The 27,965-nt window shown below is 38.0% G+C and overlaps 1 protein-coding gene across 2 annotated transcripts in view; it reads right to left on the bottom strand.

The window, feature by feature from the left end:
* LOC150096231 (inhibitor of Bruton tyrosine kinase) overlaps positions 1–27,965 on the bottom strand; it is a 334,746-nt gene that overhangs the window by 184,395 nt on the left and 122,386 nt on the right. Inside the window, exon 11 of one of the 2 annotated variants that reach the window (XM_090408899.1) lies at positions 2,253–2,358. The exons of the other annotated variant lie outside the window; for it this stretch is intronic. Coding sequence (XP_090265025.1) covers positions 2,253–2,358 — 106 coding nt within the window. The remainder of the gene's footprint in view (positions 1–2,252; positions 2,359–27,965) is intronic. 2 annotated transcript variants of the gene reach the window in all.

The following is a 27,965-nucleotide window of genomic DNA, read 5'->3' as shown; positions in this document are numbered from 1 at the left end:
TTCTTCTCAACCGTTTCTCAAATATACTTGCATAGATCTTGCCAGGAACACTCAGTAGGGAAATACCTCTGTAATTCTCACATTCAGTTTTATGTCCCTTTTTATATATGAGTACTATTAGAGCTCTACTGCAATCATCGGGAATTTGTCCCTCTGTCAAGGCCTTCTAAACTATGCAGTGCAGCCACTGCAAGACTTTTATACCACCATACTTCAGCATTTATGGTCGAATATCATCTAGCAGATGAAGTTGTTGAGCTACTGAGTGATCATTTTGCAAGGATATATCATCAGGGGTATAAGATCTAGAAACTATCATTTGAGTGTGGTAAGAGGAAGCCTATATGCCAGACTCAAATGCCTCTGAAATATTAAGTGCAACCATATGCAGATGCAAAGAGGTAACAGAAGCACACAAAATAGTCGAGTTACTGAGTGACCACGTTGGAAGGGTATATTCCTCTGAGTGAGGTTACTATTGTGACATATTTGACAAGGACTGTTGTGTGGGAATGGAGGTAGATGAATTGGAGGTTCTTAAGATATTGCAACGTGAATAAAATGTAAATACAGCCATAGGAATAGATGGAACATCAGCTCGCATTTTATGAGAATGTGTAAGGGAACTGGCAATGCCTCTGACTAGGCTCTTTAATTCAAGTCTCAGCTCTGGCAAAGTTCTAAGGGAGTGGAAAGAGGGCAAAATAATTCCTTTATATAAGGAAGTCTAAGACTGCAGTAACAAATTATAGACCAATCAGTATCTCAAGAGTGTAGAAAATGTACTGGAAAAGCTGGTCAAAAAGAGAATTCAGGAATGGGCAAAGAAAAGAAAAATATGATACTCTATGGGAGCAGCAGGGTTTGTAAAAGGCCTCAGTAATCTACTAACTTTTTATACTATTGACAACCAGGTTGGATAAAGAGAATGGCTACACAATGATTCTGCTGGGTTTTGCAAAGGAATGGACAGCATCCTACAAGGACTTTGTTACACAAATTAGAATTGGGGATGGATGTGACAGTTGTTAAATAGATACAAGGGTGGCTGATTTATAGAAGCCTAAAAGAGGTACATGGAGGAACAGAATCAGGAGGAGGCAGGTAACTAATGGTGTGGACCACTGCTGTTTAATTTGTACATAAATGACATAGGAAATAATTTGAAGGGAGATATTCAGTTGCTTGCTGATGATGCAAAGCTGGGCAGAGTAATAGTTAATCAGAGCAATGAGGAGAGCTTGCAACATGATTTAAACAGGCTTTCAGAATGGGCAAAAGATAATGGTGTCAATTTAATATAGTGAAATGTAAAGTTATGCAATTTGGAATAAACAGATTACATGCTATGGACCACATTGATGGAGATGGAACTATACTTTAGGAAGCATATGAAGCCAGGGAATTGGGAGTAGTAGTAGATAGAGAGTAGAAGTTTAGAGGGCATACAGCTAAGGTTGACAGGGTAGCTCACAGGATTACTTAGCTACTGAAGAACACACTAACAAGTACAGACAAGGAAGTTATTCCTTTTTATAAGGCATTGATATGCCTATATCTGGATTACCATTCTCAGGTCTGGTCACTTGGATTTCTTCGGGGAAGAGGAAGCAGTGGAGAGGATCCAGAGGCAAGTGACCAAGATGGTGAGTGGTCTATGGAATGCTCCCTATGAGGATAGATTGAGGGTTTGTGGGTTGTCAGGGAAAAAGAGAGGGGACATGACAGAAACATTTAAGTTACTTAAATGGTTTTATAATATTAATGTAGTGAAAGTGTTTCAGCACTTGGTTACAGAGAGAAGAACAAGAGATCATCTCTGGAAGTTGAGAAGGGTGTAGTTAGTGGGGTGAGGACTAGATTTTTCACTTGGAGAGTGATGAATGAAAGGAATGGGTTGCCAGAGACAGTTTCAAGTGCTTTGTCTGCTAATGGGTTCAAGGAGATATATGACAGATATTGTTAGATAGACAGATGAAGTAATTTTTTTTTTTTTTACACAAAAATGTAAGCTGGAAATTAATGAATACTTGATTCCATATGTTACAGCTTTGGAATTTTGGTTCAACAAAATTAGTAAATAAATAGTTCTTGTTTTTTTTTATCATAGCTATGGAATGTCAGTTGTTAAATATGTTTTTAGTGAGCAGTGAAAATACTGGGATGTGCATTACTAATGGAAAATATATTAAGAATTTTCTACTACTCTCAAAAATATTCAAAGGAACTTCTTTTAAATACAAAACTCATACCTTAATAATGATATCATGAATCAGATCCTCTTTGTCAATCTCTTTAAAGAAATTAGAGAAATGCAATTCAATATCTGAAGAAGAAACCAAGGGCAACTCTACCAAACTGGAAGAAATAAAAAAAGAAGAGATTAAAGGACAACAAATACACCAAGTTCTTTGCTTTCACAGACATGCAAACTATGACACAAAAACTGATTTTTGAAGGATTCTGTGGTTATTAATAATGAAATAGACTTAGTTTACCACAGGAAAGAATTTATTACACTACTCTGATCATGCACAGAATCAATAAGAGAACAAGTTTCTCATGCCGTGGTGTGTTTCTTCAGAAATAATGGAAGGGATATTAACATAAGAGTAATTTACACATGTTCACTCTTCTTCATCCTATGAAGCTAAAAACAGAATATACCATTGAATTACAATAACATATTTGTATCCTATATCATATGCCTGCTTTCCTATTAAGCTGTAAACCTAAGTAAACTTATTCAGTGAATTCTGCATATTTCATAAGAATAAAAGTATGAGACCTTTACTTTTATTACACTGCATTGAGCATCAGATTCTCTGTCTTCTTTAAATTTATGGATATATAACTGAAGTATGGCATTTCATTGCTACACTATTTCTTGTTTCAATTTATTGCACAAAAGACCAGATTTGAATATTCTCATTTTCTAAACTTCTATTAAATGCTCCTTCAAATGAAAAGACAAAGACCCAATCTATTCCACAGCAAATGCCACTGAAAGAGATTTTTTTTTTTTTTTTTTGTTGAGGTGGTGGATGGGGTTAGCTGTATAATCTTATTAATGAGGAGGTAATTAGGTAATCTTATTATAGAGGAAAAAAAAATTCTTCAGGAGTGTAAATGTTACTTTCAGGTTGTGTTAACAAATGAAAATGCAATACATTGAATTCAACAGTTACATCTATAAATTTAAAGAAGCCTAATAAGAATCAAGTTCTCACAATCAGTTAAGGTCAACTTCTATAAAAGATTTAAAATTCGCTGAACTAGGTAATGTGTTACAAAACCCAACTAAACAATAAAACTGCATTTTTTTTTTTTAATGTGAATTTCTACCCACAAAAGACTATACACCTATGATACATTAGTACAATTGTGGGTAGGTTAATGATATTTTCTATGTTTTTTTTTTAAATACTATTTAATTTTTACACAATTCAGACCAAAGATGACCTTTTTTTTCATAGCTGCTTCAGCTCCCAAATAAGCAGCATGATAGTCTCATACTAGATAAAATTCATCTACCAATCACATACAGCTATGCCCACAGTGAGATTTGAACAGCAGCCTGTCTCTGACAGGCTGCTGTTCAAATCTCAATTAGGCAAATGTGAATAAAGAATACATAACATAATTAAAATTTAAATAAATTTAATTTTTGCACAATCAACATATATAACCATATAGACTTTGCTTGTAGACATGGATAGATAAATAATAGTTTGTAAAATAGAAAACAATAAGATATTAGTGATTACCTTAATTTAAAAAAAAAAAAAAAACATTTCATCCTAATTACTTGATGTTTCATTGGCAAAGGGTTCTTTGGGTCAGCTCAAGAGAGTATATTTGATGACAAAGCTCAGGCTTCAATTCTTTGGTATTCAATAGCTCAGATGTGTTCTTCAATATGTTGCTCGACAGATTTTTCTGTCCATTTTATATATATACACACACACACATATATATTTATAAAATTAAAATTTAACTGATATGTGTATTAAATTATATATAACTGATATGTGTATTAAATTATATATAACTGATATATGTGTATTATTAAGCTGAAAAGTCCACGTTTTTTACCTTGTTATTTTTATAAGTCTTATGTTATTTCTTACTCACCTGAAGAAGTCGGAACACCGATGAAACTAGTCGTGATTTATTCAAGTTTTTTATTATACTTTCTCGGGTTCTAGTCAGTTAAATTTTAATTTTATAAATGTATACATTCTTGCTATATGGTCTAGCTAGTTTTTCCTATATTTAATCATTGAATCTGTTATTCCTATCCAGATTCTAGGCCAAGAGGCCTGTTCCAGATTCAGTCCATCTTCTTCTTCTTGGTCGTCCCCTATTCCTTGTTCCTCTAGGATTATATGTTAAGATCTTTTAATAACTCATGCCAACACTAGCAGGCGGTCACCTATTCAAATATGACTGTTAGTATTCTGCTTCTTTTTATTAAGCTGGAAAGTCCATGTTTTTTACCTTGTTATTTTTATAAGTCTTATGTTATTTCTTACTCACCTGAAGAAGTCAGAACACCGATGAAACTAGTCGTGATTTATTAAAGTTTTTTGTTATTCTTTCTCGGGTTCTAGTCAGTTAAATTTTAATTTTATAAATGTATACATCCAGAGTCAATCCTAATTACAACAATATATATATATATATATAAACAAACATGCAGACTTTACTGGTTAGTGGAGAAATATACAGTATGTATGTATATCTATCTATCTATATATATTAATGGAGCCTATCTACTATATATATATCATCATCGTCTTCCTATCCAGATTCTAGGCCAAGGGCCTGTTCCGGATTCAGTCCATCTTCTTCTTGGTCGTCCCCTATTCCTTGTTCCTCTAGGATTATATGTTAAAATCTTTTTTTTTGGTAATCTTTCTCTCTGAACTGCATTCTTGCTATATGGTCTAGCTAGTTTTTCCTATATTTAATCATTGAATCTGTTATGGAATTGATTTTAAGATTTTTAATCATTTCACCGTTTTTTTTTTTTTTTTTTTTTTTTTTTTTTTTTTTTTTTTTATCTAATAGGGTGAGTTTTTCTGTTTTCCTGAGGAATTTCATTTCTGCTGCCTGAATTCTCTGTATATCCCTTTCTCCAAAGGTCCAGATCTCACTTCCATATAATAGTGTGGGTTTGGATATTGCTTTATAGACTTAGTGTGTTTCTGTACGTAGTTAGGTTTAAAGATGCTGTTAATTATTCCAGTGATTTTTATAAACTTTGTCATCTTAAAATCAATATCTATATCATTTATGTAATATAGTTTACTGCCTAGGTATTTGAAATTATTAACTTGTTCTAATATTTTATTATTTAATACTATTTTATTATTATTACTATATTACATGAAAAGCCATGACTAAAGTCATGGCTTTTCATGGAAATAACCCTGTCAGAGGAGAATTCAAAAGTGAATTCTCCATTGATATTTCCAGGCCATATTGTTGTATAATATTATTTAAATTATAGATTGATTTCTGCAGTTCATCTTCAGTCTTTCCAAAGATGATCTGTTCATCAGCAAAGAGTAGTGTGTCTATTTTTCTATGTCAATTAATTTGGAAGCCACATGTATTTACTTCTCTTCATTTTTTGATAATATTGTCCATATATATGCTAAATAATATGGGCGATAGAGGACAGCTTTGATGGACTCCTCTCTTTATTGGTTTCCAAGTAGATATGATATCATTTTGTTGCTTTATTGCTATTTCATTATTATGGTATATGTTCAATAGGGCATTATATAGTTGGTTTGGACTGTGATATTCCTTTAGAGTTTCCTATAGTTTATTTCTCAGAATTTTGTGAAATGCTTTTATATAATCAATAAAAGCTATGTGTGTTTCAATATTGCATTCTTTATGTTTTTCTATAATTATTTTTAAAATAAAATCTGAGTCTATACATGATCTTCCCTTACAAAATTCATTCTGTTCTTCTAACTGCGATTCTATATAGGATATTAATTTGTTTGTCAACATTTTTGCATAGATTTTGTATCCTGTATTGAGAAGGCTGATGCAACGATAGTTACTGCAATCTGTTTTTAAACCTTTTTTGTAAATTGGGATCACTACAGCTCTACCCCTGCTCTTTGGGATTTTTCCCTGTTTGCATGTTTGGTTTATAAGTTTTAGAAATCTAGTGTTAAATTCTTTACCTGCAAATTTAATAAGTTCTGTCTTTATATTATTTTCACCCGGTGACTTGTCCTACTTTTTTTGAGTGTTTTTTGTAGTTCTTCAAATGTGAATTCATCTATAATTACCGATGTTATATTTCTGCAAGGGTTCTTGTATCAAAGCGTTATCATGCCATAGCTTCTGGAAATACTCCTGCCAAGTTTCTGGTTCAATTATATCGATTTTTGTTCTTTCTTTTAAATCATTATTCATTTGTTTGAGGATTCTATATGTATTAGGTCTTTTTAATGTACAGTCCCATTCTAATTTTGTTATAAAGTTTCACATGTTTCTCGATTTTTTTTTCTACATGCTTCCTTTGTTATTGCTCTTTTCCTTTTAAATTCAATGAATGATTCATCTGTCTTTAAATTTAGCCATTGTTTATATGCTATCTTTTTTTAAATTAAATTATCTGTTTTATCTCTTCATCCCACTGTCTTAGACCTCTGCATCTTATCCATTTTCTTTTTGTTCCCAAAACTCTCTCTTGCAGCATTTTTTAATATATACAGTCATACCCCGACTTACGTGAATCCGGAGTTACGTGGTTTCTTATATGTATATATTCCCATCCTGCTTCACCACTAGTCGTATCTTTCCGGCACCGGCCGCATTCGCCAATGTCACACATGCTGTGAACAAGCACTGATGTGTTTCATGCGGTCTCCATTCATACATGATTTTTATAGTCTACAATCCTTGCGATTGTTTAATGTTATGTGCTTGATAAAAATTTTATCACATAAAAAAAATAATGTCGTCCAAAGGAATCAAGTCCGATTCTTCTACAGCTAGCAAGAAAAGAAAAACATTGACTTTGGAAACAAAACTCAACATTATCAAGAATTTTGAAGGTGGAATGAAAATCTGTGAGCTAGTAAAGAAGTTCGATCTACAGGAATCCACAGTAAGAACAATCATAAAAGAAAGGTTTACAGATTTTGGAAGACAGATTCTAACGAGGAATGAATTGTAGCAACAAGGTAAGGAATACCTTGTATCATTAGCTTGCTATGAAGAAATTTTGTGAGACAAGAAAAAGACATTATGCCGTCAGACAAATCTATTAGATTTTATGAAACCATTGACATCGAAATAACTTTTTTTTTTTATGTACGAAAAACTACAATTATGATTATATTTCTTAAAAAATAGAGGTGTTTTTGTAAACCTTTGGTCCCAATTAACTAATATTTTATGTTTGTATATATAAATTACATGCAAAATAATACCCCGAGTAATGCGCTGTTTGTTGGTCCCACCTACCGCATAACTTCGGGGTATGACTGTATTTGATGTTTTGACCATTCTTCCTCCAATGTCCTGCTTTCCTCGATTTTACTCAACCAATCCCTAATTCTATTCTGATACAGGACTCTGATATTCTCATCATCTAAGAGTTTAATTTAATATAGTTCTATATTCTTTTGATTTTCTTCTTCCCTCCCATCTTGGTTTCCATTTAATTTTCCCTACCAGTAAGTAGTGGTCTGACTATCTCTGCTCCTGTATATACTCTGGTGTCTATGATCATATTTGATAATTTCATATAGTCTATGATGCTTTTTGTATTTCTTGCCTGCCAGGTAAATCTGTGAATACCTTTATGCTTAAAGTAGGTATTCGTTATTCTATAATTGTTGTGTAAGGTGAATGCTCTTAATCTCTTCCCATTATTATTATATGTTGGTTCTCCTATCGGTCCTATATTGAGTTTATGTGATCTATAATATTTTGTAGTTCTTGATAAAAAAAAAAATATATATGATTCTTCTTCTTTCCCCTCTTCTGGGGCATAAGTGCCTATTATTGTTAAATATCCTCTATATATCTTTAGTCTTGTCTCTATGATTTTATCATTCAAGTAATTGCAATGCATATTTCTTCTCAGAGATTTTTGTATGAGAATCATTATGCCTGACTTTGCCCTTTCCTCCATCTTTACTCCACTATGAAGACAGATATAATTCTCAGTTTCATCTGTTCCTTTTTATTTTTTTCTTTGATTCAGTAATGATAACTATCTTTATTTTTTGTTTTTCCAAGGTTTGGTCTAATTCTTGTTATTTTATTGTGTATACTTCTAACATTCCATGTTGCTAGCTTCCAAATATTAGATATTTTCTTTTTTTTTTTTTTTTTGTATTATTGTCCCAATCGCATCCATTCTCCAAGTCTTTATATACAAGGTGGTATCAAAAAGTTTCGAGACTAGGTTTGTAACACGCCAACAGATGGCAGCACAAGGCTGCATGTATAGTCACAGGGATCACCTACCTTCATAAGTCAGTGTGCCAAAAGACATCATCCTGTGTACATCGAGAGCTGTGTAACTGATGCTATTCTGACTACCTGCATTACCACATCTGCGATTTCATCATGGACAGCAAGTTAGAACAAAGAGCAAACGTGAAATTCTGAATGAAACTAGACAAATCTGCCACAAAGAAGTTTGACATGATTTGGCAAGCTTACGGCAATGCTGCAATGAGGTGTTTGAGGTGTTTTGAGTGGCACGCATGCTTCAAGAGCGGAAGAACATCACTAGAAGACAATGAGAGATCAGGAAGACCTTCAACGAGCTCAACTCCCAAAAATGTCGAAACCATTCGGCAACTTGTGCATGAGGATTGTTGGAGAACACTCCAAAACGTTGCTGCCATTGTCGGTGTCATATGGAACAGTCCAGGCAATCCTCATGTGTGATTTGAACATGCGCTGTGTTGCTGCCAAGTTTGTCCCCAGGCTGCTGACCCAGGAGTAGAAGGAACACCGCGTTGAAGTCTGCCAAGAACTCTGTCAGTGCTGTGGATGACCATCCTTCATGTCGAGGATCATTACCTATGACGAAACTTGAGTGTGCGGGTATGACCCTGAGACAAAGCAACAGTCTTCACAGTGGAAGAGCCTATATCTCCATGACCGAAAAAGGCGAGGCAGGTCCGCAGCTCGACCAAGTGCATGCTCATTGTCTTTTTCGACATTCGCGGCATTGTGCATCGAGAATTCGTCCTCAAGGGCCAGACCGTCAATAGCGAGTTCTACTGCCAGGTTTTAAGGCGTCTGAGGGAGGACATTGGGCAAAAGCGACCAGATCTGTGGCATGCGAAAAATTGGATGCTCCATGATGACAATGCACCCTGTCACCGAGCTCTCCTCACACGTGAGTTTCTCACCAGAAACAACATGATCTCACTTCTGCACCCACCCTACTCACCAGATTTGCCTCCTGCAGACTTCACCCTCTTCCCGAAGATGAAGATCAAGCTCAAAGGTCACCGTTTTGACACCATTGCGAAGATCCAGTGCGAATTGCAGAAGGTGCTTGACATACTTCAAAAACAAGACTTCCAGGATACATTCCAGAAGTGGCAAGAACGCTGAGAGTGCTGTACTGATATGCAAGGGGACTATTTTGAAGGTGATAGTGTGTAAACGTAGATAAATAAATTAATTTCTCGTAAACAGAGCTAGTCTCGAAACTTTTTGATACCACTTCGTATATATAAAACCTATAAATATATTTAGCCTGTTTTGTGCAAGGGCAACTGATTAGGAAGAAAGAAGGAATCTGTTTCTTAAACAGCTGGAGGTTGTATTCAATGGAAAGGTTGTTCTACAGTCTACAGAACAGAGATACAAAATGAAAGAAGTGAGATGTTAGCGTGATAAGTTTAGAGCTGAATAGTATTAAGAAGCTGTATTGCTCCAGTGATCAAAGAAGTGTAGGAATGGTAGTGAACAGTTTGCTCACTAAAAGGTTCCTCTTTTGGGGGCCAGTGAGCTTTCTTATGGAAGTTTTTTTGTGCACTGTCCCCAAATGTGAGAACAGTATTCAAAGAATAAAGTGTTAGGAGTTTTATATAGGTGTAAGGAAAAGAGGGCAGCAAGTTTTTTTTAGAGGCTGAGATATTATAGTGTATTATGTATTTATGCCAAGATAGATTAGATGTGAGGACCAACCCAAAACCTTGACAAGAGAATATTATTTATGAAGAGATAATGAAGTAAGACCTTTCTTATAATAAAGAATGCAGATCCAGTAACATTAAATTCACTAAATAATCCCCCCCCCACTTGAAAATGGTAAAGAAGTGTTTAAAATATTACCTATAGAAACTCTCATTTGAGTCTGGTAAGAGAAAGCATTTATGCCAAACTCAATCCTCTGAAAATGCCTGTGAAATATTAAGTGCAATCATATGGATGGTAGACAAAACTGGCAAGCTGCTGGGTGATAATTTTGCAGAGTATATCATGAAAGTGAAGATACTGTTATGAGAGAAGTGATAGGGACAGATGTGGGAACAGAGGTTGAAGAATTGGAGGTACTCAGTATACTGAAGAATCTGAATGCAAATACAGATGCGAGATTGAATGACATACTGGTATGGGTTTTACGAGAATGTGCGGGGAACTGGCGATGTCCTTGAGTAGGCTGTTTAATTTAAGTCTCAGCTCTGACAAAGTCCCAAGAGAGTGGAAGGAGGGCAAAATAATTTCTTTGCTTAAAGGAGGATCTATGTCGGCAGAAGCAAATTATAGACCAATTAGTATTGCAGAAGATGTGGAAAAGTACTGCAAAGTTGGTCAAAAAAGAGAATTCAGGAATGGCTGAAGAAAAATATGATACTCTATGGGGGCAGCAGAGTTTGTGAAGGATTGTTCATGCTCAGTAATCTACTAACTTTTTATAGAGAGAGAACCGAGTTGGATTAAGGGAATTGCTACATGATGATACTACTGGATTTTGCAAAGACGTTTGACAGGATACCACACGGAACTCTGTTACACAAACTGCAACAAATGGGGATGGATAAGAAACTGGTGATATGGATAAAAGGAGTGGCTGATGGACAGATACCAAAAAGTAGTAAATGGAGGAGCAGAATTCAGAAGACAGATGACTAATAGTGTGCTGCAGGGCTCTGTGCTTGGACCACTGCTGTTTAATTTGTATATAAATGATTCTTCTTCTTCTACAGCTTCTCCCACTTAAGTGGGGTCACTGTTTGTTATGAGTCTCCTCCACACCTTCCTGTCTTGGGCTGTCACCACATCCAAGTTCTTCAGCTTCAAGTCCTCTTCTACCAGCTCCCTCCATCTCTTCTTTGGCCGCCCACGCTTCCGCCTTCCTTGCACATCCATCTGCATGACCCTTCTTCCCACATATTCATCCTCCCTCCTCATCACATGACCAAACCATCTCAACCTTGCCTCCTGTATTTTCGCTCCTAAGTTCGTAACTTTCACTGTTCCCCTGACATAGTCATTTCTCAGACGATCCTTTCTGGTCACACCGCACATCCACCTAAGCATTCTCATCTCTGCTACTTCCATCCTGCTGATGTTATTTTTCCTCAGGGGCTACAGTTTCTATAGCATATGTCATAGCTGGCCTCACTACTGTCCTATAAATTTTGCCTTTCAGATTGATCGGCACCCTCTTATCGCATAACACTCCAGCCATCTCCCTCCAGTTCCTCCAACCCGCTATTATCCTGCATCCCACTTCCTTCTCAGCTCCTCCATCTTCTTCCACTGTTGAACCTAAGTATCTAAAGTCTCTCACCTTCCTGATGACATTTCCTTCCAGCTCCAGATCTGTCTCCTGGCCGCCGCCCACTGTGCAACACATATACTCTGTCTTACTTCTGCTCAGTCTCATACCTCTCTCTTCCAGTACTTTTCTTCATCTTTCCAGTTTAGTTTCCGCTTCTTCTCTTGAATCTACACACAGCAAGATGTCATCTGCATACAACATTGTCCAAGGTGCATCTTCTCTCACCTCCTCTGTTACCACCTCCATCACAATATTAAACAGAAACGGACTTAATGCTGACCCTTGATGGAAGCCAACTGTTACTTGAAAACTTTCTGTCTGTCCCAAACAGGTACGAACACTTGTCTTCACATTTCTGTACATTTCCCGCACCAACCTGACATATTTCTCCGGCACCTTCTTCTCCCTCAGACACCTCCAGACTTCTTGCCTTGGCACTCTATCGCATGCTTTCTCCAGATCAATAAATACCAGATGTAGCTCCCTTTGTTTCTCTCGATATTTTTCCATCATCTGTCGTAACCCAAAGATAGCATCTGTTGTTGATCTACCAGGCATGAAGCCAAATTGTTCCTTTGCAATCTCCACCTCCTCCCTCAATCTACCATCAAGAACCCTTTCTAGGATCTTCATTGTGTGGGACATCAACTTTATTCCTCTGTAATTTTTACAGTCTTGTGCATCCCCTTTACCTTTGTAGATGGGAACAAGAGTACTCTCCCTCCATTCCTCGGGTATATTTTCCTGTTGGCAAACTTTCATGAACAGGTCCCACAGCAGGTCAATTCCCTCTTCCCCCAGTGCCTTCCATGCCTCCACTGGAATTCTGTCGGGGCCCACCACTTTTGCATTCCTCATCCTCTTCATAGCCTCCGTCACTTCCATTCTACTGATGTTCTGCACCATCCCCTAAGAAGGCTGCCCATCTCCTCTGTGAGTCCTTGCATTTTCCTCATTCAAAAGTCCCTCAAAGTATATTTTCCATCTGTTTCTTAGCTGCTTTATTTCTACATTTCGCTAGTTGGTAAATTTTTCTCTGTCCTTCCTTTGTTTCTAATTGATCATACAGATCTTGATATGCCATGGCCTTCGCCTGTGCCACAACTCTCTTGGCTTCTTGCTTTCTCTCTTTGTACACCTCTCTGTCCTCTTCCACTCTTGACTCATCCCACTTCTGCTTTGCCTTCCTCTTAGCTGTCACTGCCACTTGTACATCATTATTCCACCACCAACCCTCCTTCTTCTCTCTAAACTTTCCAGATTTCTCACCAAGCACCTCGATTGCACAGCTCAGGATTACTTTTGAATTATGTTTCCACCAATCTTGTACATTTTCCAGTCCATCCAAAATCCTCTCTAACACTCTCTCCCTAAAACGATTCCTCACACGCTCCTCTTGCGAAACCACTTAATTGTCTTCAACCCATGGCAACCAGAAGTTTTTATCTTCGATCTTATTTTAAAGTATGCGCACAGCAGTCGGTTGTTGTGCTACTTGTAATTTGTATATAAATGATATAGGAAATAATTTGAAGGGAGATATTCAGTCGTTTGCTGATGATGCAAAGTTGGGTAAGGTAAGAGTTAATTAAGGTGATGTTAGAAAGCTTGATTTAAATAGGCTAACAATATGGGTAAAACATAATGGATGTCAATGTTAAGTGTACAGTTATGCGTTTTGGGATATAAAGATTACAAGCTGTGTATCACAGTTGAGGCAACCTGTACTCCAGAAGCTGTTGAAGCCATAGATTTGGGGACAGTAGTAGATAGAAAGCTGAAGGTTAGAGGGCATATTGCTAAAGTAGACAGGGTAGCTCACAGGATTACTTGGTCATTGAAGAACAAACTAGCAAGCAGAGATAAGGGAGTTATCATTCCCTTTTTTTTTTTTTTTTTTAAATAAAGCTTTGATTACGACCACATCTAGATTACTGTGCTCAGGTCTGGTCACTTGGATTTCTTGGGGGATGAGGAAGTCGTAGAGAGGATACAGAGGCAAATGACCAAGATGGCGATGTGGAATGCTCCCTATCATGATAAATTGAGAGTTTGCAGATTGCAAAAGTTGATTGATAAGTGAAAAGGGGGTGTATATGATAGAAACATTTAAGTTACTTAAAGGTTTTTATAGGATTAATGCAGGGGGAAGTGTTTCAGCACTTGGTTATAAGGAGAAGAACAAGAGGTCATTCCTGGAAGTTGAGAACCAATGTGGTTAGCAAGGGCATGTGGACTAGATTTTTCGCTTGGAGAGTGGTGAATGAATGGAATGGATTGCCTGAGTCAGTTGTGTCTGTTAATGGTTTCAAGGAGAGGTATAATAGATATTGTGTTGATAGTTAGCCACCTACAATGAGTCGTAAGACTTCATAGAGGTGCCCATGCAATAACAATAATATCTGATTTTCCAAACTTTTTCATGGTTTCTCAAATGATGAATAAGACTGGGTAGGAAATCTTTAGTGAGGATGGCAGAATTCATATTGGTCTTCAATAATTAATTGGTACATCTCCATGTAGCAAAGAATTTGAGGAAGAAGCCTAGAGGCTACAGAAAACATCCCATGCTGAAGCAGGGATACAGAGGAACTTTTAGCCAAATATGAACAAACTGAAAACCCAACTACCACTAAGGAGCTCATAGCAACGCTAGACAAAAAAAGATGGATTTCAACCATCCATGAACTTGACTTCACAAATCTAGCCAGAAAAGTTGGTCACTTCCAAGAAAATTAGGGGGGGGGAGCAGAACAACAACATACAAACCACCAGCGATAACTCGTGAACAAATGGCTAATCATTTACTAAAAACCTCAAAGATTAGTCCCAGCTCTACTAGGAAAATAACTGTGCAATCTTCTATCAGAAAAAATCTGAAGATGGTCTCCAAGCTTCCTGAACTTGTACAGCCAGTTTCTCTTGAAGAGGTACAGGAAGTCTTAAAACTCACCAAGAATAGTAAGGCTGCAGGAGTGGATGGTATCCTCCCCGAGTTTCCAAAACATCTTGGCCAACGAGGTCAAACATTGCTGGCCGCCCTTTTCTCAAAAATTATAACAACTGGAAAACAACCAAAACTGTGGTGAGAAGCCAAAATAATTGCTGTGCCCAAACCAGGGAAAGATCCAAATAATGTCAAAAATCTATGACCTATCTCCTTGCTTTGCTCCACTTCAAGCTCTTCGAACGAATTCTCCTTAAAAGAATTTCGCCACTCATCGAAAGAACACTCCCGATTGAACAAGCTGGCTTCAGGCTGGGAAGAAGTTGCTGCGACCAGGTCCTGTCCCTTACAACACAGATTGAAGCAGGCTTCCAAAAGAAACTTAAGTCCAGAGTCACTTTTATTGACCTAACATCAGCTCATGACACAGTCTGGATCAGGGGCCTCCTCCTAAAACTACGCAATATCATAAGGTGCAAAACAACTTTCCACCTTTTTGAATCCATTCTCTCCAACAGAAAGATCTGAGTCCACATTGGCAGAAAAAGGAGCAGGCCCAGATTCCTCCACAATGGTCTTCCACAGGGCTCTGTGTTATCCCCTACACTATTTAACATCTACTTGTCAGACTTAACCACATACTAGCTCAAGCAAATATATATATGTCGATGGAGGTGTCATGAATAATAATAATGATCTTGCGATCCTACAACAGTCTACCTGCTTTGCCAACCTGGAAACAATCTTGAACACAGACTTGAACATCCTGGAGGTGTGCTTTAAACTAAAACCAACAAAAACTGTGTCCAAAGCATTTCACCTGAACAATGTAGAGGCGAATTGATACCTCAACCTCTCTGTGACAAAAAGGTAGAGCATGAGCCTTACCCAAAATACCTTGGAGTGAGCCTGGACAGAAGATTCCTAACCTATAAAAGGCACATCACCAACCTACCCAACAAAATTAAAACAAGAAATAACAAATTTAGTTTAATCCTTTATCCAAGTGTGAGCAAACAAAGTTTGCGCCTGAAAGTATCTTCAGGACTGGGGTAAGGTGGTACAACACCAGGCAACTCGTTGCAAAGGTGGAGCAAGATACCAACACTCCTATCTCAGTATCTCCTATAATGCAAAACACATCTCCTTGCAGATATGTCTAATGTTATGCATTAAGGGAAGGCCACTACCAGACTAGTTTCGACCTTTATTGAAGGGAAGGGCCACTACCAGACTACAAGCTACCTGTTGGTAGCTTGCCCCACCTTTGCAACGAGTTGCCCTGGTGTTGTACCACCTTACTCCAGTCCTGAAGATACTTTCAGGCGCAAACTTTGTTTGCTCACACTTGGATAAAGGATTAAACTAAATTTGTTATACTCTAACCAAGTGAAAAATAAACTTTCAACATCTTTCTCTAAATCCAGAGTAATTTATTAAGAAAGGGTGGCACACCATTTGGCAACTCCTATAGGTAGAGATGACCTGCTAATGCTTCTGCCTGGTATCTCAACTTGGGCCTGGCTCCCACTGAAGAGACCTCAATAAAGGTCGAAACTAGTCTGGTAGTGGCCCTTCCCTTAATGCATAACATTAGACATATCCGCAAGGAGATGTGTTTTGCATTATAGGAGATATAGGAGATACTGAGATAGGAGTGTTGGTAGCTTGCCCCGCCTTTGCAACGAGTTTCCCTGGTGTTGTACCACCTTACCCCAGTCCTGAAGATACTTTCAGACACAAACTTTGTTTGCTCACACTTGGATAAAGGATTAAACTAAATTTGTTATACTCTAACCAACTGAAAAATAAACTTTCAATAAAACAAGAAATAATATCATCTCACGGCTTGCTGGAACAACTTGGGGTTGTGGTGCTGATGTTGTCTTAAGGTTATTTGCACTGGCCCTCGCATTCTCTGCAGCAGAATACTGTGCACCTGTCTGGGAAAGAAGTGCACACACTAACATTATAGACACCCAGCTAAACTCGACTATGCACATAATTAATGGGACACTAAAAAGCACCCTCTTCCCTGGTTACCTGTCCTATCTAACATTGCTCCACCATATATACACACACACACACACACACACACACATATATATATATATATATATATATATATATATACATACACATATATATATATACACACACACACACGGAGAAAACAAGCCTCGATTAAAGTATTTAACAAAGTAATAAGTAACCTGTTTCTGCCCATGCACCACACTCTTATAAATCCACCTAGTCTTTCCTTAAAATCAAGAAACACTTTCTGTTCCATGGTCAAACTCTACTTCAGCTGCCTTACCATCAACAACACCTGACATATGGAAAGAACACCAGTCCAACAATTTTCCAACAAATGGTTTCCCGATTGAAGATCCCTGTGCCCTACAACCCAGTTTTGCCCTTCCTAGGAAGATTAGGTCGTCTATCAACAGGATCAGAACTAACCAGGGCAGATGTGGCCACCTACTACATAAATGGAGTCTGTCAGACCACCCTTATTGTGCCTGTTCCCCTGTGGCCCAGACAGTCACTCATATTGTGAATCACTGCCCAAAGTGCCAATTTCACGGTGGTGGCCTCCAGGACATCCAAGTGGTGACAGAAAAGGCCCTGGGTTGCTTTCTAGTCTGCACATTGACCTGTAGCTGCTTTTGCCATAAGAATAAATAAATAAATGGCATAACAATTTGATGGCTGACTTGCATCCTGTTTTTAGGGACTGGAAAGATAAAGGCTTGCTTTCATGCTGTCAGATGAATATGTATTTTTTTTTTATATAAGATACACAATGGATGTTAATTCTCTAGCACATACCATCAGGACCAGTGGTATCTAAATTATAGAGGATTTTTCTGGTGAAAGAGATCAGGAGGCACACAGCAAGTCATTCATGGTAAAGTGAGAGACAACTTTCTTTGGCTGTGTATATAGGAATTGGAGAAGACTGATGCTAAGAGGTTAGCCTTATCCTTAGGTGATGTTACCATAATACTGTCTAAAGAGAAAGAGAGGTAGAAGCATGGACAGTCAGTAGTTGTATCCAGTAGCTTTAGCAAGGGACTAAGTTCAAAATCTAACTAGGGCAGGAGACAGTTTTTTGAAATTGACATTTATAAAGTGTTTTTATAAATGTCAATTGTGTGATGTAGGTTAAGTGTGAAACTAGAGTTTTTAATTTAAGCTATTTAAAGGTATGCTTAATTTTTATCTTGGGCCATTTGGGCATAATTATTGGAGAATCATGGCTTTGAATAGCAGTTACAGCAGTGAGGATGAAAGTTGTCATTCTAGCAAGGATTTCAGATATTCAGTCATAGCAGGTGTTTAGATCAGGGGAACAGAAAAACAATCTGTGTTCCTGATTCAAACATAAGTATAGAAAACCTGGAGGTTATCCAAATTGGTGCCATTGCAGGGACACGAGACAGACTGGCTGGGGAAAGGTCAATATGTAGAAATGTGAAGACAGTTATGGTGTGAGCTGTCAAGTGGATAGCCAACATCTGCAGTGTATTTGTATGGAGAGCTGGTTAAAAAAAGGTACAGTGTGTTGAGAAAATGGTGAGAAAAATCTCGGCTTCACTTCCAGCTTGATCTGTGAAGTTATTAAAGGGGAAAACAGTTTAAATTATGAATGGTGAAGTCTCCAAGAAAGATCTGTTTTGGTAATTACTGTAGGAAATCAATGTGCAATAAATAATCAAAGGAGTCAGCACAGTAGCAGGAATTAGGAGAACAGTGAATGCAACACATAAAAGCAATTCAAGAATTAATAAATTTGTAGCATGAAATGTCTGATCTGGCAAATGCACATGTTCCTTCTTGTAAAAGGTGTGCAGAATGTAGTCAGAATAGCTAATGTAGACTGTAGTTCTAAAAAGGAATAACAATAGTTTTGATGCATGCAAGTGATGGGCGTAGATAATGTTGATCAAAAGGATGTCAAAGTGGTTATGGAAATGATTTTTTTTTCCCCCCAAGGGATTGTTTTTCAGGAGTTTATTAGATGCAATTTGGTAGCCTTACCAGTGTCCCCCACACACACACATACTGCTATACTCAAACTGGCTCTAGGCATAGTCTGGCAGAGCAAACAGTAGCAGGATTATTCATAAGCTAATTGTAAACCTCCTGATGCATTATCATCAAATTCCATCCGATGTATATATATACACTAGTGGCCAGAATGTGAAAACACTACTGCTGTATTCTTGAATGGAATGGAGAAAGTGCCATTTCTCCATAATTAATTACAATGTCTTGAGCATGTATAATAAGATTATCACACATGCAGCATGTGTACAGGGAAGGGAAAAGAAACTGGGAACTCTTCTCTAGAAATTAAACAGCAAGACTTCGTGCCTCCAATAAGCAGGGCAAAGGTGTTTTTCACTAGACTATGGCAGTCAACTAGCAGTCTAATTGGCATTTCCACCAACTGGGAAAGATTGCTTATAATGTAGCAATACTAGTCTGTCAGTACTCTGTGAAAATAGGCCACAGGGAAAACTGAAGTCACTTGATTGGGAGATGCCACACACACACACACACACACACACACACACACACACACACACACACACACACACACTGTGCATGAATCGAGCTTCTGTACACCAGAAGCTCATTTAATAGCCTATTGATGAGTCCCTGACTACCTGGAAGTCTCTCTTAATAATAATAATAATAATAATAAAAAGATAAGGCTTATGAACCATCTGACATTTACCATTTGGCAGACAACAGAGCAACTTGGTTCTATCTAAGAGACTATCTCCATGAGTTTTTTATTATAAGAATATTTATATATATTTCCCTATTCCTACATGAATAAATAAATGACAATGGTGATGTTTTGAACAGCTATGCCTTACCAGAATAGTAATTCAAGTACTCACGTGGAATTGCTGTTCCAGTGAGGACCACATATAGTTATCAGATAGGCTGTCTCAAAGTCCCGATCTGATCTGTTAGACTTCATATTGTGATGGGAGTTTGAGAGAGAGAGTAGCTTGCAAGAAACTACACCACCGCATCACCAATCTGAAGGTGGATTTGGTGATGCTGGGGTGTTGTTTGCATTAGGGTGTGCATGAAGGCAAAGGGGGGGGGGGGAGAACATTTCTAACATTGAGTGCTGCTATACACATGTTAAACATGCAGTTTGTATGTGCTGAAAGCTGTAAATGATTTACTGAGAGAATTAAAGATTTATGGGATGTTCAAGTTGTAACAGTATTTATGCTAGATTAGGTAACTGTGTTATATTTTGTTCTTAATAATAACTTAGATTTATGAACATCATATAGACTTATTTATATAACTTGATTATATTTAATCCTTTGTGCACCTCAGCATGGTAAAAGGTGAACAGACAATACAGGCATATCATGTTGATAGTGTTTATTAACCCAGCCACTGGGGAGGGCAAATTAGTCATCTCGGTGCCGGTCCCAAGCCCGGATAAATAGGGAGGGTTGGCATCAGGAAGGGCATCCGGCCATTAAAAAACCATGCCAAAACCAAGGATGAAATGTTGAATAACAGAGAAAGGACTATGGCTAGGGTGTACCCCGTAAGCTACGGCAAGTTCTGTCGCCTGAGGACTGCGAGAAGTGGGCTAGGGCTACTGAACCAAGGACGGGTTCGGCTAAAGAAGAGAGTCCAACAGAAAGAGAGTGTGTGTAAAGTAAGAATCGGGTTGCTGAATGTGGGTACGATGAATGAGAAGAGTAGGGAGATAGTGGACACGATGAGAGGAAGGAAGCTGAAGAACTTGTGCGTGCAGGAGACAGGGTGGAAGGGCAATAAAGCAAAGGAGCAGGCAGAGGGATATAAACTGTTTTATAGCGGTGTGAATGAGAAGGGAAAAAACGGAGTTGGAATTATCATCGATAAGGAGCTGAAGGGTGGAGTCTGCAAGGTGTGCCGGAAGAATGATCGGATTATGAGCGTTAAGCTTGAGATGGGAGGAAGTGTGGCTACTATAGTGTGTGACTACGCCCCACAAGTAGGTTGTGATGAGGAGGAGAAAGAGACATTCTGGAGAGAACTTGACCGAGTAGTAATGGGAATCCCTGATGGTGAGAGAGTGATCGTCGGAGCAGATCTGAATGGGCATGTAGGAAGGCGATGAAGCGGTGAAGAAAGGGTACATGAGGGTTGGAGTAGTGGTGAAAGAAATCAAGACGATAAAAGAATCATAGAATATGCTGTGGCCTTCGATCTGGCTATAGCTAACACGTGGTTCAAGAAGAGAGTTGGGCATCTGATAACCTATAAGAGCGGGAATAGAATGAGTCAGATTGACTATATTATGTGCGGTAGGAAACATCTGAAGGAGGTGAAAAACTGTAAAGTGATTAATGGAGAAAGTGTAGTTTGTTGAAAGTTGAGAATAGTGAAAGCCAGAGCTAATGCCTTGAAAGACATAACATCAGTCAAGCAGATAAAGGATGCATCAGGAGTAGTATTACAAGAGGAGGACAAAATCAGAGGAAGATGGAAAGAATATTTCCGTAAACTACTAAATGAGGAGAATCCGAGAGAGAGAGGTGTGAGGATGGAGAGGCAAACGAGAGACCGGTGCAAGACATAAGTAGAGAGGAAGTGGATTGAGTACTGAGAAAAATGAAGAATGGAAAGGCTGTGGGGGCAGAGCAGATACCTGGGGAAGTGTGGAAACGTTTGGGCAGTGAGGGCGTGGATATGTTATGGGATCTGATGAGGAAAATAGCCCAACAGGAAAAGATACCAGAGGAATGGAGGAAAAGTATTCTCGTCCCAATCTACAAAGGAAGAGGAGATGTTCAAGACTGTGGCAACTATAGAGGGATCAAGCTGATGTCACACGCATTGAAGATAGGGGAAAGAGTAATTGAAGGGAGGATATGGCAGGAAACGAAAATTGGTGAGGAGCAGTTTGGATTTATGCTAGGAAGAGGGACAACAGATGCGATATTTGCGCTAAGGCGATTGATGGAGAAATATAGAGAGATGCAAGTGGAGCTGCACATGGTGTTTATAGACCTGGAAAAGGCATACGACAGAGTGGCCAGGCAGGAGGTATGGAGGTGTATGAGGAAGAAGGGGGTGTCGGAGAAGTATGTGAGGATGGTGAAGGAAATGTATGAGGGAACAGAAACTCAGGTCAGGTCTAGAGCTGGCATGACAGAAGGGTTCCCCATTGTCGTAGGGCTACACCAAGGGCCGGTTCTGAGCACCTACCTCTTTGACCTGGTCATGGATGTACTAGTGGAGGATGTCAAGAAGGAGGCACCATGGAGCATGCTGTTTGCCGACGACACTGTTCTATGCAAATCATCCCGAGAGAAGCTTGAAAATACCCTGGAAGAGTGGAGAAAGGTATTGGAGGATAGAGGCATGAAAATTAATTGGGAGAAGACTGAATATATGTCAACGGGGAGTGACGAGGATATGACCATACGACTTCAGGGTGAAAGGCTAATTTCCAGGAAGAAATTCAAGTACCTTGGGTCGGTCATCGAGAGGAATGGTGACCTGGATGAGGAAATACAGCACCAAATAACATGTGGCTGGATGAACTGGAGGAAGATGAGCAGGGTCCTGTGCGACAAGAGAGTGAGTTGTAAGAGGAAAGGAAAGCTGTATAAGATGGTGGTGAGGCTGGCGATGCTTCATGGCGCAGAGATGTGGCCTTCATCTCCATCTCCACTACCCTTCATCTTCCTCTCCTGTGCCTTTGTTATCAAAGGCACAGGAGAGGAAGATGAAGGTAGCGGAGATGCTGATGTTGAGATGGATGAGTGGTGTGACAAAGAAGGACAGGATAAGGAATGACTACATCAGAGGGACGGTTAAGGTGGGACCAATTGGCAAGAAGATACAAGAAAGTAGGCTGAGGTGGTTCGGACATGTAGAGAGGAAGGGTGAGGAGTATGTTGGTAAATGAGTGGAGTATATGGAGTTGGAGGGAAGGAGGAAAAGAGGCAGGCCCAAGCTCAGGTGGAGGGATAAGGTGACGGAGGATCTTAGGGAGAAAGGATGGAGTCCGAAGGACACCCTGGACTGGAGAACTTGGAAGAGGAAGGCTAAAGATTGGTGCGCCGACTCCGTTTAACATGGGATAAGGCATAGTGAAAGAACAAAAGTGTTTATTATCAGAATGACCTCAAACAGTATGCCCCTTATTCTTTATCCTCTTAGAACCAAGGAGACTGAACCTGTACAGTCCAGGTGTGGTCTTATCAAGGCCTTGTAAAGAGGCAAAATGACTTCCTTATCCTTGTATGTCAAGTTTGCTTCAACATAGCAATTATCCTATAAGTTGTATTTGCAATTTTTGCTACATGACCTTTGAACTTCACATTCCTATCCACCATTATGCCAGGATCCCTAGCCTCATCAGTTTCTTGTAGCATAATACGACCGATATAATATGCTGTTGGATATCGCATCACACCAAAGTGCATAACTTTACACTTAATAACATTCAACTGATAGCTATTTTCATTTGCAAAAATTTCAAGCCTATTCCAATCATTCTCTGAGTGCTGGATAATATCAGTAGCATTCCTGATTGACCTGCCTATCTTTGCATTATCAGCAAACAATTGCACATCTCTTAGACCAGGGATTCTCCCTATGGTACACGTACCACTGGGTATGTGAGCCACTGCTGGGTGGTACAAAAACAGATTTGCTTACTGGTACATCTAATATCTTGAATTAAATATAGTGGTATGCCACTGGAAAAGGTTGAGAACCCCTGTCTTAGACCATTTCTAATGTCATTAAAGAACAGACTAAAAAACAATGGACCAAGGACTGCATGCAGGGTACAACACTGGTCACTTTAAATCTGGCAGATTTACACCCACTGTATTATATCAGTTTTTTGATATCTGTCTATCAACCATCCACTTATCCAAGTTCAGAATTTATATTCCAATCCCATATTCTTCAGTTTATGCAACAGCCTATCAAATGCCTCACCAAATCCAACAGTTTCATAGTGTATCCATTCCCTTTATCCAACTCAGCTTTCAGTTCATATAATAAAATATGAACAAATTGGTCAGACATTACCACCTTTTAGTAAATTCATCCTGTTCTTTGCAAAGCATATCTTGTTTGTCCACCCATTTCTGCATGTGAGTTTTCTTATTAACTTCATTAAAATCTTTACAATTACTCCAAAGATATTAATAGGTCAACAGTTAGATACATTAGTTCTTTGTATCACACTTGTGCAATGGGATTATCGTACATTTCTTTCGATTCCTGTGGGATCTTTCCTGAGCCAGCCACTTCAGCTGAACATTTCTTCAGTATACATAGTGATATCTCATCTGTCCCAATTGATGAATATTATCCCAAGTTGTGAAACAGCTCTAGAACCTGCTTCTCATGCACCTCTATCATCCAATATAGTGGTAGCATTGTATGCCATGTTACATGGCATACAATGCTACCATTCTATATGGTATATGTAGAATGGTATGTATGGTATATTCAACCTCGTATATGTAACAACATGGCCCATGTTACATATACCAGGTCGATATGTCTTAGCAAAGTGAGCACTCATTAACTGAACAATCTCATTAACTTCTGATACTAGGTTACCATCTGCATTCAGTAAAGTTATTCTTTCACATTCATTCTTTCTTTTACTTGCAGTATAACAATAAAATTCTTTTGGATTGCCTTTAAGCCTGGTTGGGCAGTTTCTTTTCATACTCCAATTTAGATATCCCTGCCGAAAATGTGGTTTATCTCAACAACAGTGAGTTTGTGCATCCAAATTTACAGAACTTTACACTTTACACCTCTAAATAAGTGAAATTTTTCACTTATTTAGAGGTGTTCTTTTCGCCCTTACCATATCTACAATCACAGTTTATACATATTGTGTGTGTGTGTGTGATGCCCTGAATTATACCTCAAATATATTTGGTTAAATGGTACTCTTTCCATTTATAGTGCTAGAGTTATTAGATGGTTAAAATCACAGTACTGTGACTACACACTGGTTGAGAGTTATTAATAGTTATTTTTAACATAAAAATTAAAGCACAGTTAAAGTAAAATTTTATTAAAAGAGTGTTTGCTATAGCGTTTTGTGCTGTATTACTAGTCCTATCCTATCCTAATTTATGTTCACGTGTAGACCTACGCATTTTACCATGTAGGTATTCGTAACCAAAATCCTATCGAATAGACTGGTTACTCCTTATTCCTAGAGGTGTCCCATGTCTGTAGAAGCGGGTGTTCACGGGGCCGGTTTGTCTGTTCTGGGGGACAAAAAACCAAGTTTCCAGGTGGAAAAAACTCCCTACATCCACATGAGACCAGCTAATTCACCTTCAGTCAAAAGAGACCAGATAAAAGTTCCTCATGTAACTGACAGGAATCAAACCCAGGTTTTTTGGACCAAAGGGCTTCGTTTATACTGACTAAGTTATGGATACTCTCTATTACTAGTACAGCAAGAAAAAGAAAAAAAACTGAAGGATAGGAAAAAGAAAGACAAATTTACTAACAATAAAACATCCAACATGCTAGACGAAGTCAAAGAAGCAAGTTAAAGGTTAGGAGTACAAATTCTTACTAAAAGGTTACTAGGTTCTCAAAGTTGCATAAGTTTAATATATAATTTTCCTTTGGAAACTGATTTTACTTAATTTTATTGAAGTAAAAAAAAAAAAAAATATTATAAAGACACCTCCATGGAGTCTGAAGCCTCATCGCAGTAGACCCAATCTATCCACACAATCTGTCATACCTCTGCTTCAACTCATTAACATACAAAGCATTCACAATATCCTAAGAACTTTCAATTCATCCAGCTCTGTTCCCACATTAGTGTCTGTCACATAGGTTAAAGCAGTAACCTCACTAAGACAATATATGCTTACAAAGTGGTCACTCAGTAAATAAGCATTTTATCCACATCCGTCTCCTCGTGACCATCATTCACTCATTAAGGTTAATCTTCCATAGTTATTCTTCCTCTTACTTGCCACATAACAAAAGAACTCTTTGGGATATCCTTTGGCCTGCTTGCCTAAATTCTTTTCATGATCTAATTTTGCCTTCCTTGTCATGCTTGTGACCTTTTGCTGAGCCTTGTACTGTTCATGAGTTTGCTGGTCCCCTTTCTCTTTATATACCTTCCACAGCTCTTCTGCAGCTCATGCTTAATGATATTATTCATCCATCTACCTCCTACCTGATTAACCCTACTTAACCTAGGTATACAATTTAATAGTGCTTCCTCTAGATCAGTGCTTCCCAAACTTATGGAACTTAGGCCCCTTTGGAAAAATTAAAATATTTCACAGCCCCATCGGGAAAAAAAAATCCCAATACAGACATAATAAATTTGTGAACCAACACCAATGTGCGATTTTTTCCATTAAAATATAAAAAATAACAAAAAAGAAATAATAAAAATTAAATACATTTCTATTAAGATAAAAAAACTACTTACTTTTTAAAACATTTTAAATTTGTTTTCATTATTTCACAGCCCCCCCCTTCAACAAAACTAATGACCCCCAAAGGGGCTGCAGCCCACAGTTTGGGAAGTGCTGCTCTAGATCACCCTTAACTATATCCCATGCACTACTAACAACCTTACCCTGCAGTGTTTTATGCCATGGTACAGATTTAAACTTTTTCCTAAGCATGTCATTATCACCTGCACTGTAGTTCCATAATTACCCCTTCTTGATAGAATATTCCTCATGTTTTGCAATCTCCCAAGTCAAGATTCCCTCCAATTGGTCACTTTTACCAATTGGAGGCAATGTTGTCACCTTGGTTATGGATAGCTCTTCTGATCCTATGACCAGGTCCAATACTCTTCCACCAGAAGTCCCCTCCAACACATACTTCCTTAAGTAATTATCCCTCAAAGGTGTATAAATTATATTTCCTTCCTGCCATGTGATAGTTCTTATCAATCTATATCTCCACAGTTGAAGTCCTCCATAATAATCACTCGACCTGTACTTGTATTAATTTGCCAATGCATTGTGGAACTCCCTGGCCTATAGCATCAACCAACTGTATATTTTGTTTTATTGGTCTTAATCTCACTCCAGATTGCTTCAAATGAACAGCCACCCTCCCACCTATATCCTCTTCTTTTTAGTTGCAATTCATCTGCTATCATCAGCAGTACTCCTCCCCTATCCTATCTATAATAATAAATAATAATAAATCTAACAGAAATATCTTTTCTACAGAAAATAAGTTATATTTTTCAAACATGTTGCACTTATTACATGAAAATGTATTTCAAAGATTAAAATTACAATATAAGAGGAAATATGTACAAAACAATATATTAGAAATTAATAGTTTTAATGATGTTATTAAAATATTCCTTAAAAGAATAAAACTTAATATTCTTTGTAAACATCAACTGTTGAAGCTTTTCTTAGTGAAAAAGCATAAGCAACTTTTAGCACTGAAATTTACCATCAGTAGATGTGGCGTTTGCACACCACAGACCTTGGCTGCATGAAGGAAGACTTGGTTTCAAATCTAGTCAATGACTAGAAGAAATTTTTTTAAAGCCTTTTTTTCGACTGGTTCCTGAGTTAGTCGATCTCTGGCACGGCCAAGTAAGTTTTTTCTCCTGGAAACTCAGGTTTTTTTGTCCCATAAACTAGAGAAAATAGACAATAGAACCCACACTATTTCAGACATTAAATATATTGTGTTAGGGACCACAAGATGGCAGCACTTGTTGAGCTGTCTCTTCACTGTGTACCGCTTAATTAGTGATAGCCTTGGGCCAGCTATCTATGATTGGTACCAGTAGAGACTGCCCACTCAGTCTCCAAAAGTTAGATAGAGCTAAAACAGCCTTGCCTACTCCCTATACGGGAATAAAAAGGTGTTAGCTGAGCTGAGATATTTCATCATCAAATTTTTGGACACACGCACAGTCACGGAATGTATATAGAATATCATGCAAATACTACACAATTAAATTTACGTTTTTATAATCTTCTATCAGCAATTTTCGTTCATTAGTTTGTAAGCTGTTTGCATATGAATACTGTCAGATCTTATATATCTGTCTTCAAAGAGACTTATGGCTACATCAATCTGCCTGGATCTTTGTTTTCCTTTAGGTCTTTTCCAACCACCTCACAAATACCTTTTTTTTTTTTTTTTTTTTTTTTGCTAATCTTCCCTCACCCA

This window comes from Typopeltis vanoorti, chromosome 19, assembly GCF_054136105.1.
Source record: "Typopeltis vanoorti isolate ZY-2024b chromosome 19, IOZ_Tvanoo_1.0, whole genome shotgun sequence".
Lineage (NCBI taxonomy): Eukaryota > Metazoa > Arthropoda > Arachnida > Uropygi > Thelyphonidae > Typopeltis > Typopeltis vanoorti.
Note: the sequence above shows the minus strand (reverse complement) of the source record. Positions and strands in the feature narration are given on the sequence as shown.